The sequence below is a fragment of the Gigantopelta aegis genome, chromosome 4 (assembly GCF_016097555.1).
Source record: "Gigantopelta aegis isolate Gae_Host chromosome 4, Gae_host_genome, whole genome shotgun sequence".
NCBI classification, from domain to species: Eukaryota; Metazoa; Mollusca; class Gastropoda; order Neomphalida; family Peltospiridae; genus Gigantopelta; species Gigantopelta aegis.
The window spans coordinates 60,520,819-60,534,438 of NC_054702.1; the positions used below are offsets into that span (position 1 = coordinate 60,520,819).

At 40.0% G+C, this 13,620-nt stretch overlaps 1 protein-coding gene across 2 annotated transcripts; it reads right to left on the bottom strand.

Moving 5' to 3' along the window:
• Nucleotides 1–4,406: 4,406 nt before the first annotated feature.
• Nucleotides 4,407–13,278, bottom strand: LOC121370861. 2 transcript variants are annotated; one of them, XR_005957735.1, is made up of 3 exons: nt 13,173–13,278; nt 12,064–12,231; nt 4,407–6,343 (listed from the first exon to the last, which is right to left on the bottom strand). XR_005957735.1 is itself a non-coding variant. In XM_041496369.1 (2 exons), exons 1-2 carry the CDS (start codon nt 12,374–12,376, stop codon nt 6,189–6,191), a joined length of 468 nt encoding a protein of 155 aa, XP_041352303.1. In that variant the 5' UTR covers nt 12,377–12,435; the 3' UTR covers nt 4,407–6,188. The 2 variants fall into 2 exon arrangements, 1 of the variants encoding a protein (XP_041352303.1); XM_041496369.1 differs by lacking the exon at nt 13,173–13,278 and having other exon boundaries at nt 12,064–12,435.
• Between the last annotated feature and the right edge of the window lie 342 nt (nt 13,279–13,620).

Genomic DNA, 13,620 nt, shown 5'->3' on the forward strand with positions numbered 1-13,620 from the left:
GGAGAAAATGTGCACTGATTGCAGAGATATAATCAGCTACGGTTTTATAATTATTTTCTAGACAAAGAAATTCCAAAACAGTCCACCAAAAGCAACATATCCCCGTATCAATTTGCTCTACCTCAAATATATCGGCCGAGTGGGGTATTGTGTGTGTGTGTGTGTGTGTGGGGGGGGGGGGGGGGGGGGGGGGGGTCACTTTGGAGTTGAATATCGATAAAAGTATGCATTGCAGATCACTGATTTTTTTTTTTTTTTTTATTTGCACAAAACCAGTACATTACGTTGTGCATTGATTAGAAAATGTTGATTTTGATACCTGGCTAATATGTCTAAAATAACGCGTGATTCAAAACGTGGTGTCAAGAAAACTATACCAACATTTACTGTATATGATGCTAAAAACAGCAGTCGATTGTCTGTTATTTTCCTCTCTTTTTTTTCTCTCTCTCTTTTTTAAAATACTCTTCTTCATTTCTTCAGGAACGTATTTTCCTTCCAACCATTTCAGATTTTCTTCTCATGTCCCATGACTGCAACCGTACTAGTATGGCTTATTATTCAATGCGTATAAGACTGGGTTTTGTCCCGGGAAAGTCGACAAATTTCAAAATGTTAGGAATAAAATTAACACTCGAAGAAATAAAGAATTCTGTGTATAATATTATATTATACAAAAAAAAAAAAAAAAAAAAAAAAAAAAGACAATGGGTTTAACAAAAAAAAAAATTAATGGGACAATCGAACAATGTTTTAGTACATTCACAAAATGTTGAGTAGGCCTATGTAATCAATAGTAGGTATAATATTATAGCATATTTTAACATTACGTGCAACTGTAAAAGTAAGTCATGTGTGAAAAAAAAATAGACGCATAATAATATTATACTAATTTTTATTTCCTAAGTTTTAATGTTCTACATTGCATACATATTTCGCTATTCAACTTCAAAGAGTGGGATTTTTTTTCAACAACCCGCTGTGTGTGTGTGTGTGTGTGTGTGTGTGTGTGTGTGTGTGTGTGTGTGACTAGTTTCTAATATGTTTAACCAAAACTCTACAAATCTGATATTTTGTGCAGACTGTCCCAAAGTGAGTGAGTGCTCCGCAAGGCTCAATGGGTAGGTGTAAACCACTTCCACCGTCCAGTGATCCATAACTGGTTCAACAAAGGCCATGGTTTGTGCTATCCTGCCTGTGGGAAGCGCAAATAAAAGATCCCTTGCTGCTAATCGGAAGAGTAGCCCATGTAGTGGCGACAGTGGGTTTCCTCTCAAAATCTGTGTGGTCCTTAACCATATGTCTGACGCCATATAACCGTCAATAAAATGTGTTGAGTGCGTCGTTAAATAAAACATTTCTTTCTTTCTTTTTCTTTTTTTCTAAAAGTTATTTATGTGTGTTAAATAATACTGATGACATTTTAAAATCTAACTTTTATTCCAGATTATAAATTGTATATTTGCATTTGGATTTTAAAAATATTATTTAGTTTTTTAATATTATTACTTTTGTATGGCTATTAAATAATGATAACGGAAAATTGCCCCTGTATTAAAAGCAGTTTCCCTTTCTTTTTGGGGGGTTCTGCCTTCATATTTTAGACTATGACTGTGCGTGCCATAATTCATTTTAACAAAACCCCAAGTGTGTTTCACTGGGTGTTTATTTTCATAAATGTTCAGTCCATTTTGTTTACTGAACCAAAAGAAAACTGTTGCAGTGGTGGTAGGATTGGGTGTGTGGGTAGGTGTGGGGCTCATAATCCACATGAAAAAAACAATTGTTTATTTGTATAAATTCGGACAAAGTATATTATCGTCGTCAAGTGCAGGTAATCAAGTTGAGTAAACAATTTACCTGTCGCGTATTTCTTTGTTATTTCTCTCTCCCTCTACCCTTGTCTACCTCTCCCCTCCTCTCCTCTCTCCACCCTCTCTATCTCTCTCTCTCTCTCTCTCTCTCTCTCTCTCTCTCTCTCTCTCTCTCTCTCTCTCTCTCTCTCTCTCTCTCTCTCTCTCTCTCTCTCCCCCCCCCCCCCCCTCTGCACACACGCCTGTATAAGAATCACCACGCATTGTTACACGGGGGAGTGGGGCGGGACGTAACCCAGTAGTAAAGTGCTCGCGCAGTCGGTTTGAGATCGATCCCTGTCAGTAGACCCATTGGGCTATTTCTCGCTCCAGCCAGTGCACCAGGACTGGTATATTAAAGGTTGTGATATGTGCTATCCTCTCTATTGGACGGTGCATATAAAAGATCCCTTGGTACTAATCTAAAAGCCATATAACCGTAAATAAAATGTGTTGAGTGCGTCGTTAATTCCTTTTTACATGGGTTACGTTAAAAATAATACTGTCAGTAGAATGAATGAAAAACACAGAGAAAAGTTTTAAGGCCAGCTCATTTTGCCCGAATGTCTTATTGGTTTTTACCCGAATTCGAAGATTGCCTCCCCCCCACCCCCGGACGCTTATGGAATGTGTTTGACCTTTTTTTCTTTCATGTTTTTGTTCCCACGACTGGTATATCAAAGGCCGTGGTATGTGCTATCCTGTCTGTGGGATGGTGCATATAAAAGATCCCTTGCTACTAATGGAAAAATGTAGCAGGTTTTCTCTCTATCACTGTCAAAAATGACCATATGTTTGACATCTAATAGCCCATGATTAATAAATCAATGTGCTCTAGCTGTGTCGTTAAACAAAACAAACTATTTTATTTATTGACCTGTTTTCCAGTTATCTCCCTCTATATTTGCATTTCTATATTTTATTAGTATGCTGGGTGTTATATATTGGTCCCCCATTTTTATTTATTTATTTGGCAAGACTATTTGCCTCTATTTTATTATTATTTGTTTTTAATTTGCACCCCTTCCTAAATATATACTGCACTTTTAATGACTGTTAATAACTGGATTACTATAAAAAAAAAAAAAAAATCTTCTTTTTCTATGTATTTAATTTTATTTATTTTCATTATTATTTTTGTATTATTATTATTTAGTTTAATTTAATTTAATTTTATTTTATTTTTTATTTTATTTTATTTTTTTATTTTATTTTATTTTATTTTATTTTATTTATTTTTTATTTTATTTTATTTTATTTATAAATAAATGTATTTATATATTTTGTTTATTTATAAATATTAAACGATACACTGTTCCTTTTGTTTACAAAAGTTCATTGTAAGCGCAACGTTAGGTTCCAGAATGCCATGCGCGGCGAGGAGTTCCCTCAATCTAAAAATAACGCCACCGGATAGCTAGTCGCAACGTCATTTACGTTTATGCATACCAAAAAGCGAATAAATTTAAACGCGATTAGCAATCCGCGTTTAGCCGCTATCCGCGTTTAGTTTTATCCGCTCCTCGTGCATACTGCCCCTGGTGTTTGCATAAGTAAAGTATGCATGAAATTGGGTTCTGGGTAGTTATTCCTGAGTATAAATACACTGCCAATCTATGGATTGCTCCCCCCGCCTGTCACCAACATTGGACTGCTGGTGCTCCCTTGCACTTGCCAGTGCAGGCGTTCCCTCTCTACAACCCTCCCCCAACCCTTTCCTGTCCTGGACAGTGGGAACCGATAACCGTGTGCTACAACAGATTGCTCTGAATGTGCACGTAAATATCTTTGTTTGTTTGTTTGTTTGTATGGATTGCTGGTCGAGGTTTTTTTGGTGGGTTTTTTCTGTTGTGTACTCTATATATGGCATAAAAGATCCCTTGCAGCTAATCGGAAAGAGTAGCCCATGTAGTAGCGATAGCGGGTTTCCTCTCAAATCTCTGTGTGGTCCTTAACCATGTGCCTGACGCCATATAACCGTAAATAAAATGTGTTGAGTGCGTCGTTAAATAAAACATTTCTTTCTTTCTTTCTGTATTCCAACAACCATTAAGAGAAACATTATAATAATTTATTAAATGGACAAAAAGGTGATTGTACTGTTCCTTTGAAAGAATGATATTAGTCTAACAAAATGTGTAAAACGCACTGAAATAAAGCATTAAAGTATAGGTATTAGTGGTGTGCATGTATAAGTACTTAGTATAATTGAATATTGTCCCAGTTTCCCGTGATTGGTATATATAAAATCTCATATGTGCTGTCCTGTGTCGAGAAGTGTATAATAATGCTGCTAATGAAGAACTGCCTCATACCAAATGTTTGACATCAAATAGCCGATGATTAAAAATCAATGTGCTCTAGTGGTGTCATGAAACAAACATAAACACTACCTTTATAACTACATGTTAAAGGCATTCACAGAATCTAGTTAAGTTTGAAGATTGATAATAAAATTTGGTATATTATGTACCACCACACAAAACCCACAAACAAACAAAACCCACACGCACACATGCATACATACAACCCCGTAAAAAGAACAAACAGAAATGCGAATGTAAAAGGCATTTATTAAACAAAGGTCAAAACTACAAAGCAGATTTATCAAGGCAATGTCAAATATGACTGCAGTAATATGACTGCACGTGTAAATGCTTGAGTTTATATCAGCTTATAAGGATATGAAGTTTACTGTAGCAAATTCTTCCAGAAAGGACTAAATACTAGCTGCAAATTTAAAATAAAACAAAATTATTATTATTATTATTATTATTATTACTATTATTATTATTATTATTATATAACCACCATTACCATCATAATAAACAACACAAGTATTAAACAACAATAATTATTACTACACTACCACTACTAGCACTACTACTACCAACACTACTACTACAACTACTACTACTACTACTAATATTATTATTATATGTCGGATCAACATCTAGTATTTAAAATGTTTCTACTGGATAAACCCCTCTTGCATTTTCAACTACTTTTTATCCAAACATACATATGCGTCCTATGCGAGCACCCGTTGATTTGATTTCACACGCGTTCATGAATTCCATTCTACTTTGTTCTGTAACATAGTTTTTTTTCCATAAAAGGCAACCCAGCACCATGGCACAAAGAACAGAGGTTTCTGACAACACATTTGTAAGAACATTTAATGTTTTCTTATAATGTATACATCCTATAGTGGCTTCACTACTAGCAGCCAGCACAGAAAATGTTTCCACTAGAAGATAGTCTTGCACTTCCTGTGCTACACTAAATATGGAGGAACACTGTTGAAGCACACGTTCAGTTCAGTTCAGTTCTGTTCACTGGTTTTCAGTTCAGTTGAGGTCTGATAATTTTAATCTCTTTAGGAACCATTTCATTGGATGTAAACTCGTAAACCTCGTGCTGAACTAAATACCGGTATAAATGAACACTTTTGAAGTTCAGTTCTTTCTTTCTATTACTGTATTAGCTTGCCTACATCCAAAAGAGGATCCGGTACGTCCATCCCACGCCCGTTCAATTCTGTTCATTGGCGTTCAGTTCAGTTCAGATGAAGTCTGATAATTTCTTTGAGAAGCTTGAACTGCCTTTTTCCAGAAATCTATACAGTTCAGGATAGGACAACACACACTGCACACTTTATTAATGCATTATTGATGCACCAGGTGTACCCAGAAAAAGCCCAATGAGTCCATAAGGGTAATCCATCCTGCGACCGATCGCACCGCATAGACATTTTATCATCAAGCTAAATCCAGATTCTTCATCATTGTGTTTAATGTGTCCATTGTTTAAAGTTGTCTCCACTTTGACTTGTTTCTTTATAGTCCATATTAACTGAAGGTTTTCGTGCATCTGAACCACAAAGATTGTTTATTATGAGACAGCGTTCAGTGTTTTAATACGCTATATGGTAGGCATCTAACTATTCTCAGATTGAATAGCTTGATTCCAGTAGATTTCAAATCTCAGTTAGGTCCACAATTTGTCGTGTATGGGAGTTATATTGGTAAAAATGTCTTTAGGCTCTACCGTTGAACAGCTAGGTCCACCATCTATCTTCAGAGTCACTGCAGATGTTGTGCACGTATTTACTGTTAATAGCGTCAAAGCTGCTTTCTCCTTCTATACATGCTTTCTCCAGGATCAGTCGAAAAACAGATGCCATCAGTACCTGACCTGATCGTTGACCTCGTGTTGTGCTGAAGATATATTAAGCACTCTATCAGTCTCCCCTCTTCTATACTCAGCTGTGCAGCTGACCATTGGCTTGGGCTTGGCAACTCTGTTCTGTGTCAGTCTTCTGTCCATCTGTATTCATATGAGATTCTTGTCCGCCACATACCTGAGACACTCCTGCAGGGAGTAAACGAACTCCATGCTGGGACAACCGAAATTTTGTGTTGGCCGGGAGATATCCCAGGACTGCACTAGATCCAAAAGTGACGAATGACGGCGAAGGGTCTGATCACCTGAAATACAAAATGCATACATTACAGTACATTTCGAGTCTAACACCAAACTAGTCTTAGATTGTATTAAAAAATATATATATATGTATAGGTTATCAGCCCGTGAAATTCAGACAAGTTTGCTACACCAGTTAAGTGCCGTCGAAAATCAATTTTGCAACGGCACTACCGCGGCAATTTTAAAGAAAAGATTAATGCTGTTAAAATTATTCATATATGATTCCCTGCAGTAATAATATGCTAAAACATGACACCTCAACTTTACTTTGGTAAACTTCTATACTGGAATAAACCAATTTAGATTAGGGGCGGGACGTAGCTTAGTAGTAAAGCGTTCACTTGATGCGCGGTCGGTCTAAAATCGACCCGCCAGTGGACCCATTGGGCTATTTCTCGTTCCAGCCAGTGCTCCACGACTGGTGTAACAAAGGCTGTGGTATGTACTATCCTGTATGTGGGATGGTGCATATAAAAGATCCTTGCTGCTAATCGAAAAGAGTAGCCCATGATGTGGCGACATCGGGTTTCCTCTCTCAATATCTGTGTGACGCCATATAACCGTAAATAAAATGTGTTGAGTACGTCGTTAAATAAAACATGTCCTTGCTTCCGATTTATATTAATTGAGAAAACATTGGTCCACACTAGATTATAAATGCTTTATTCTGGGATCTGTAAATGGAAATAGTTCAGAGAAAAATGCCTACAGACTTTTCACCACTCTTAGATTTGCGACGACAATGAAATGCTGTCGCAAATCATGTTTGCGATAGCTTTTGCAACGGCATTGCCGATTGCCGCCGCGAATTTCGAGGGCTGGGTTATGTGTATTGGCCTCAATCGCGAATTTTGTTGTTTTTGTATTAAAAATATTTTTGTGCCGTCTGTTTTGTCATTTTGTAAGAAGGAAGGAAGGAAATGTTTTATTTAACGACGCACTTGACACATTTTATTTACGGTTATATGGCGTCAGATATATGGCTAAGGATCACACAGATATTGAGAGGAAACCGACCAGGGAGATTGATTGTGTTAAAAATTAAGTGTATAGGTTATGGGTATTGGCTTCTATCATGAATTTCGGATTGTATGTCAGTTTTTATAAAATTCACGTGTAAAAACTCTTGAAATTCTAGATTAAGTTCCTACTGCCTATCTACATAAAAGTGTCAACATATTGAATTAATCCGCTGCTTCCTTCCAGGGGAATTGGCATTTCTAATGTTAAGTCCGCCCCCTTTCAGGGAATGTCTTTCATTTTTCAAATGGGAAAATCAGTGTTTGCCGAGAAGTTTTGAAGTTACAACAATATTGTTTTCACTGTTGTAATCTACTCCTTTGAGTGTAGTAAAATGTTGCTTTATATTTTGTAACTATTTAAATGTTTCACATAGATTTTTCAAATAAAAAATACACATATTTGTGCAGTATGTATGTTTAAATTTCTGAATGTGTATGATACGATTGATAAGTTACTGCTTTATTATTAGGTGAAATATGAAACAAGTCTATAATGAAGTTTTCATATAAGAAAAGATTACAAAACAACATTAGAAAAACAAAACGAATTTCGTTTCTTTCATGGCTACCGGCCTCGTTGGCGTTGTGGTTAGGTCATCGGTCTACAGGCTGGTAGGTACTGGGTTCGGATCCCAGTCGAGGCATGGTATTTTTAATCCAGATACCGACTCCAAACCCTAAGTGAGTGCTCCGCAAGGCTCAATGGGTAGGTGTAAACCACCTGCACCGACCAGTGATCCATAACTGGTTGAACAAAGGCCATGGTTTGTGTTATCCTGCCTGTGGGAAGCGCAAATAAAAGATCACTTGCTGCCTGTCGTAAAAAGAGTAGCCTATGTGGCGACAGCGGGATTCCTCTAAAAAACAGTGTCAGAATGACCATATGTTTGACATCCAATAGCCGATGATAAGATAAAAAAATCAATGTGCTCCAGTGGCACAAACTTTACTTTCATGACTAACAGCTGGCGAGTGTATGTGTAATGCAACTAGGTCAGGATAAGGATAAAAGGATCAGATGTGCTCCAGAGAGAGAGCAGAGAGCTGAGAGAGGAGAGAGAGAGAGAGAGAGAGAGAGAGAGAGAGAGAGAGAGAGAGAGAGAGAGAGAGAGAGAGAGAGAGAGAGAGAGAGAGAGAGAGAGAGAGAGAGAGAGAGAGAGAGCGAACGGGGATGAGGAAGGAGACAGAGGGAGGGGCTGACGTGCGAGTGCAAATACCTGACTGCTTTAAGTGTACATTTTTGTAGATTATGCTGCCTTAATATTTAAAAAATAAACTTAAAATTAGTCAGTATAGTATCTACAACAATTTTGGTACTTACTAGCGTACTTCTGCAACTAAGGCCCATTTTTAATACGGGTGATAAAATATTTAAAATTAATTACTGACAGCCTTAATTCACCACAAAAAGATAGAACTCGTATCAAAGGCTGTGACAGGTGCTATCCCGTCTGTTGGATGGGGAATATAGCCAAAAATCCCTTACAACTAATGGGAAAATGTAACGGGTTTCCTCTCTAAGACTATATATAAAATGTTTGGTATGCAATAGTCGATTAATAAATCATCTGCTTTAGTGGTACCGTTAGTAAGGCCTCCACGAGTCCAAAATATTGGACTCGAGTACTCGAGGGTCGAACTCGACCCGGACCCGAGTACCTGACACTTACACTAGATGATGATCAGATTAAGAAATACAGTTAAATACCATTCTGCATCTTAATTTCAGCGCTGAACATAGATGCCAAATCATGCCATTGTATTACATTTACAAACTGGTTGATATGTTCCCGTCAACAGTGCTTTCCGTCAACAGGGGCTTCCCGTCAACAGAGGCTTCCCGTCAACAGGCGCATTTCGTCAACAGTGGACTTCCCGTCAACAGAGGCTTTCCGTCAACAGGGACTTCCCGTCAATAAAGGCTTCGCGTCTACAGGGCTTCCCGTCAACACGGTTTTCTTTCAACAGGGGCTTGCCGTCAACAGAGGCGTCCAGTCAACAGAGGCTTCCCATCTATAGGGCTTCCCGTCAACACGGCTTTTCGTTAACATGGGCTTTTCGTCAACAGTGGCTTTCCGTCAACAGGGGACTCCGTCAGAGGCTTCCCGTCTACAGAGGCTTCCCGTCAACAGGGGCTTCCCGTCAATAGAGGCTTCGCGTCAACACGGCTTTTCGTTAACAGGGGCTTTCCGTCAACAGGGGCTTTCCGTCAACAGAGGCTTTCCGTCAACAGGGGCTTCCCGTCAATAGAGGCTTCGCGTCAACAGGGCTTCTTCCCGTCAACAGAGGCTTCCCGTCAACAGGGCTTGCCGTCAACAGAGGCGTCCCGTCAAACAGAGGCTTCCCGTCAACAGGGCTTCCCGTCAACAGATACTTTCCAGTCAACAGAGTTTTCCGTCAACAACTTCCCGTCAACAGGGCTTCCCGTCAACAGAGGCTTCCTATCAATAGAGGCTTTCAGTCAACAGAGGCTTTCCGTCAACAGAGGCTTCCGTCAACAGAGGCTTTCCGTCAACAGAGCTTTCCGTCAACAGGGCTTCCCGTCAAAGAGGGCTTTCCGTCAACAGAGCTTCCCGTCAACCTTCACGTCAACAGAGGCTTTCCCGTCTTTCCACAACAGGATTTCCGTCAACAGAGGCTTCCCGTCAGTAGGGGCTTCCTATCAATAGAGGCTTCCAGTCAACAGAGGCTTTCCGTCAATAGAGGCTTCCCATCAACAGAGGCTCCCCGTCAACAGAGGCTTCCCGTCAACAGGGGCTTCCCGTCAACAGGGGCTTCCATCAATAGGGCGTCAAACAGAGCTTCCCGTCAACAGAGACTTCCCGTCAACAGAGGCTTTCCATCAACAGGGCTTTCCATCAACATGGATTTCCGTCACCAGAGGTTTCTCGTCAATAGAGGCTTCTTATCAACAGGGACTTTCCGTCAACAGAGGCTTTCCTTCAACCGGAGGCTTCCCGTCAATAGAGATTTCCGTCTACAGTGTTTCTAGGCAACAGAGGCTTCCCGTCTATAGGGGCTTCCCGTCAATAGAGGCTTCCCGTCAACAGAGGCTTTCCGTCAAAAGAGGCTTCCCGTCAACAGGGGCTTCCCGTCAACAGAGACTTCCCGTCAACAGGAGCTTCCCGTCAACAGAGACTTCCCGTCAACAGGGACTTCCCGTCAACAGAGGCTTTCTATCAATAGAGCTTTCCATCAACAGGGCTTTCCGTCATCAGAGGCTTCTCGTCAATAGAGGCTTCTTCCCAACAGGGACTTTCCGTCAACTGAGGCTTTCCGTCAACAGGGCTTTCCGAAAAACAGAGGCTTCCCGTCAATAGAGGCTTACCGTCAACAGGGGCTTCCCGTCAACAGAGGCGTCCCGTTAACAGAGACTTCCCGTCTACAGTGCTTCCCGTCAACAGAGGCTTCCCGTCTATAGGGGCTTCCCGTCAATAGAGGCTTCCCGTCAACAGAGGCTTTCCGTCAACAGAGACTTCCCGTCAACAGGGCTTCCCGTCAACAGAGGCTTCCCGTCAACTTCCCGTCAACAGAGGTTTTCCATCCATAGGGTTTTCCATGAACAGGGCTTTCCGTCAATAGAGGCTTCTCGTCAATAGAGGCTTCTAGTCAACAGGGGCTTCCCTTCAACAGGGGATTTCCGTCAACGGGGGCTTCCCGTCAACAGGAACTTCCAGTCAAGATAGGTTTTCCATCAACAGGGCTTTCCGTCAATAGGGCTTTCCGTCAACAGGGACTTCCCGTCAACAGTCTTCCCGTCAACAGGGGCTTCCCGTCAATAGAGGTTTCGCATCTACAGGGCTTCCCGTCAACACGGTTTTCCTTCAACAGGGGCTTGCCGTCAACAGGAGATTCCCGTCAACAGGGACTTCCCGTCAACAGAGGCTTTTCGTCAACAGGGCTTTCCGTCAACAGAGACTTCCCGTCAACAGAGGATTCACGTCAATTGAGGCTTCCAGTCAACAGATGCTTCCCGTCGACAGTGGCTTCCCCTAAGAAAGCTTGTCTAAAAACATGAAGTACAGAGAAAAACTAGACCCGCCAAGGTTACAAAATTGCCGATTAATAAATTAATATATTCGTAATTTTACCTCGTAGAATGTGTCAGCTACGTATGTATGTATCTATTTTTGTTTGTATGTATGTATGTATGTATCATTGGGGGCCCCGTGGCCCCCTTCCTCTGGCTACATCACTGACATGTATATAAAGACAATAACACTAGCGTCTCCACGAGCAAGACTCGAGTCCGTTCACAGGACTTGAGTACCCGTACAAGGAACAACACTCATGTAATAATAAATTGGTTTAAAGGTCAATTTGCCATATGTTTGCCTTCGATTATAATATAGGGCTATAAGAAATGGAGGGAGAACAAAAGTTGAATGTGTGGAATGGAATGCAATGGCAGGATTTGGCATCCATCTTCAGCGTTGGAATTAAGATATATAATGCTTGTTTACTTTATTCCTTAGTCTCATTATCTAGGTGTCGGGTACTCGAGTCCGGGTCCAGTTTGACTCTCGAGAACTTGAGTCCAATATTTCGGACCCGTGTTGGCTATAAATAACACTAAAACATTAACTTAAACTTATTCACTAACAATTTTAATTAATGTTCCTGTTCGAAAAAAAAATAATAATAATAAAATAAAATAAAAATTAATAAATAAATAATCAAAAAGAATAAAATTATTTTACCCTCACTGGCGGACTTCTGGCAGCTGCCCGTACGAGTATCTTCCACAGGGGCGACATCCTCCAAAATAAGTGAATTATCCTGGTCTAATTTCCGAGGAATGACACAAAACAACTTCGGAGCCCTTCGCATCCACATGACATTGTATTCACCTGGGAGCGGCACCGTATCTGGAACAACAGTGCTCGTGTTTGACGCCAAGTCGACCAGTTGTGGAAAAAAAAACTTTCTCAAAAATACCCTCCATCCACGGCGACGATCCTTACCCCACCTCCCTTCGTCCCGTCCTGACTTACTCCAAAAATTTAATTTCATTACCCTATATCACAATATTGACCGTATTGCAAAGAAAAATTCTTCAGTGTGACGTGTTTCGTCTATGACGTAATCACGTCACTAGATACGTTAACTCATGCATGTTCAGAATTTTAATAAGGTAATTTAAATTTTCACTCAAGTTTTAACTTAACTTTCTGAAAATGGTGCTGTAACACAGCTAAGTGAAAAACGTATGCCTGTATTAATCAAGCAACTTAAGTTAAATATAACTAATTAAATAATAGAGAAAAACGTTAAGTCCGTGGTCGTTAAGGAAGTATTTCCTATTTATAAACATCCGGTAGAATTTACTTCATTTTTCTTTCTTCTTTTTTTTTGTTGGGGGGGGGGGGGGGGGGGGGGGGGGGGGGGGGGGGGGGGGGGGGGGGTAAAGATGAGTAAATAAATATAACATGGGAGTTGGGGGAATAAAAAACTAAAATAAAATAAAAACTAAACAAAAAAATACGAATGAAAAAAATACACACACGCACACACAATCTCACGACCCCATAGTGAACCAGGATTTTGTTGGTATTATTTTAATATCAAAAGCAGAAGCTTACTGATCAACATAACCACAGGGGTGGATGACATTCACAAACATGTTTTAACTGAACGTTAGGCTATTGGGCATTTAAAAAATTACACCTGGGACCCTAATCTCGATTCAGATTCAAAACTTCTACTGGCGTCGTCAAACGACGCCAGTAGAAGTTTTGAATCTCAATCGAGATTACTGGGGCCCGTACCACGAAGCGATGTTAGCACTACTATCGCCGTAAATACATACCATGAGACCTTCATTTGATTTTGTACGATCGCCATTTCGTTCCACGACGCGGCGTAGCTTACTATCGTCGTAAATTACAGAGAAAATTATACCATTTCGGAGTTCCGATTATTTCCGTTTAACGCAATGAATTCTGGGAGAGGTCACAGGTCAATGTTGCCTACTTTTGACAGCGGGAATTGAGTAGGCCTATACGTCATTTATTTCCTGATTCGAATTTGTTGTTTTTAACGTAAAAAAGAAGAAAAAAAAGGAGAAAATGTGCACTGATTGCAGAGATATAATCAGCTACGGTGTTATAATTATTTTCTAGACAAAGAAATTCCAAAACAGTCCACCAAAAGCAATTCATCCCCGTATCAATTTGCTCTACCTCAAATATATCGGCCGAGTGGGGTTTTGTGTGTGGGGAGTGTTTGTTTTTTTATATTTGGGGGGGGTTAAACCG

Bases quoted from the DNA above. Each gene is read 5' to 3' on its own strand.
- LOC121370861 (XM_041496369.1), bottom strand. From the start codon at position 12,376: ATGAAATTAAATTTTTGGAGTAAGTCAGGACGGGACGAAGGGAGGTGG. The intron at 6,344-12,063 runs GTAAAATAATTT...TTTGTATTTCAG, and splicing joins CCAGAAGTCCGCCAGTGAGG to GTGATCAGACCCTTCGCCGT.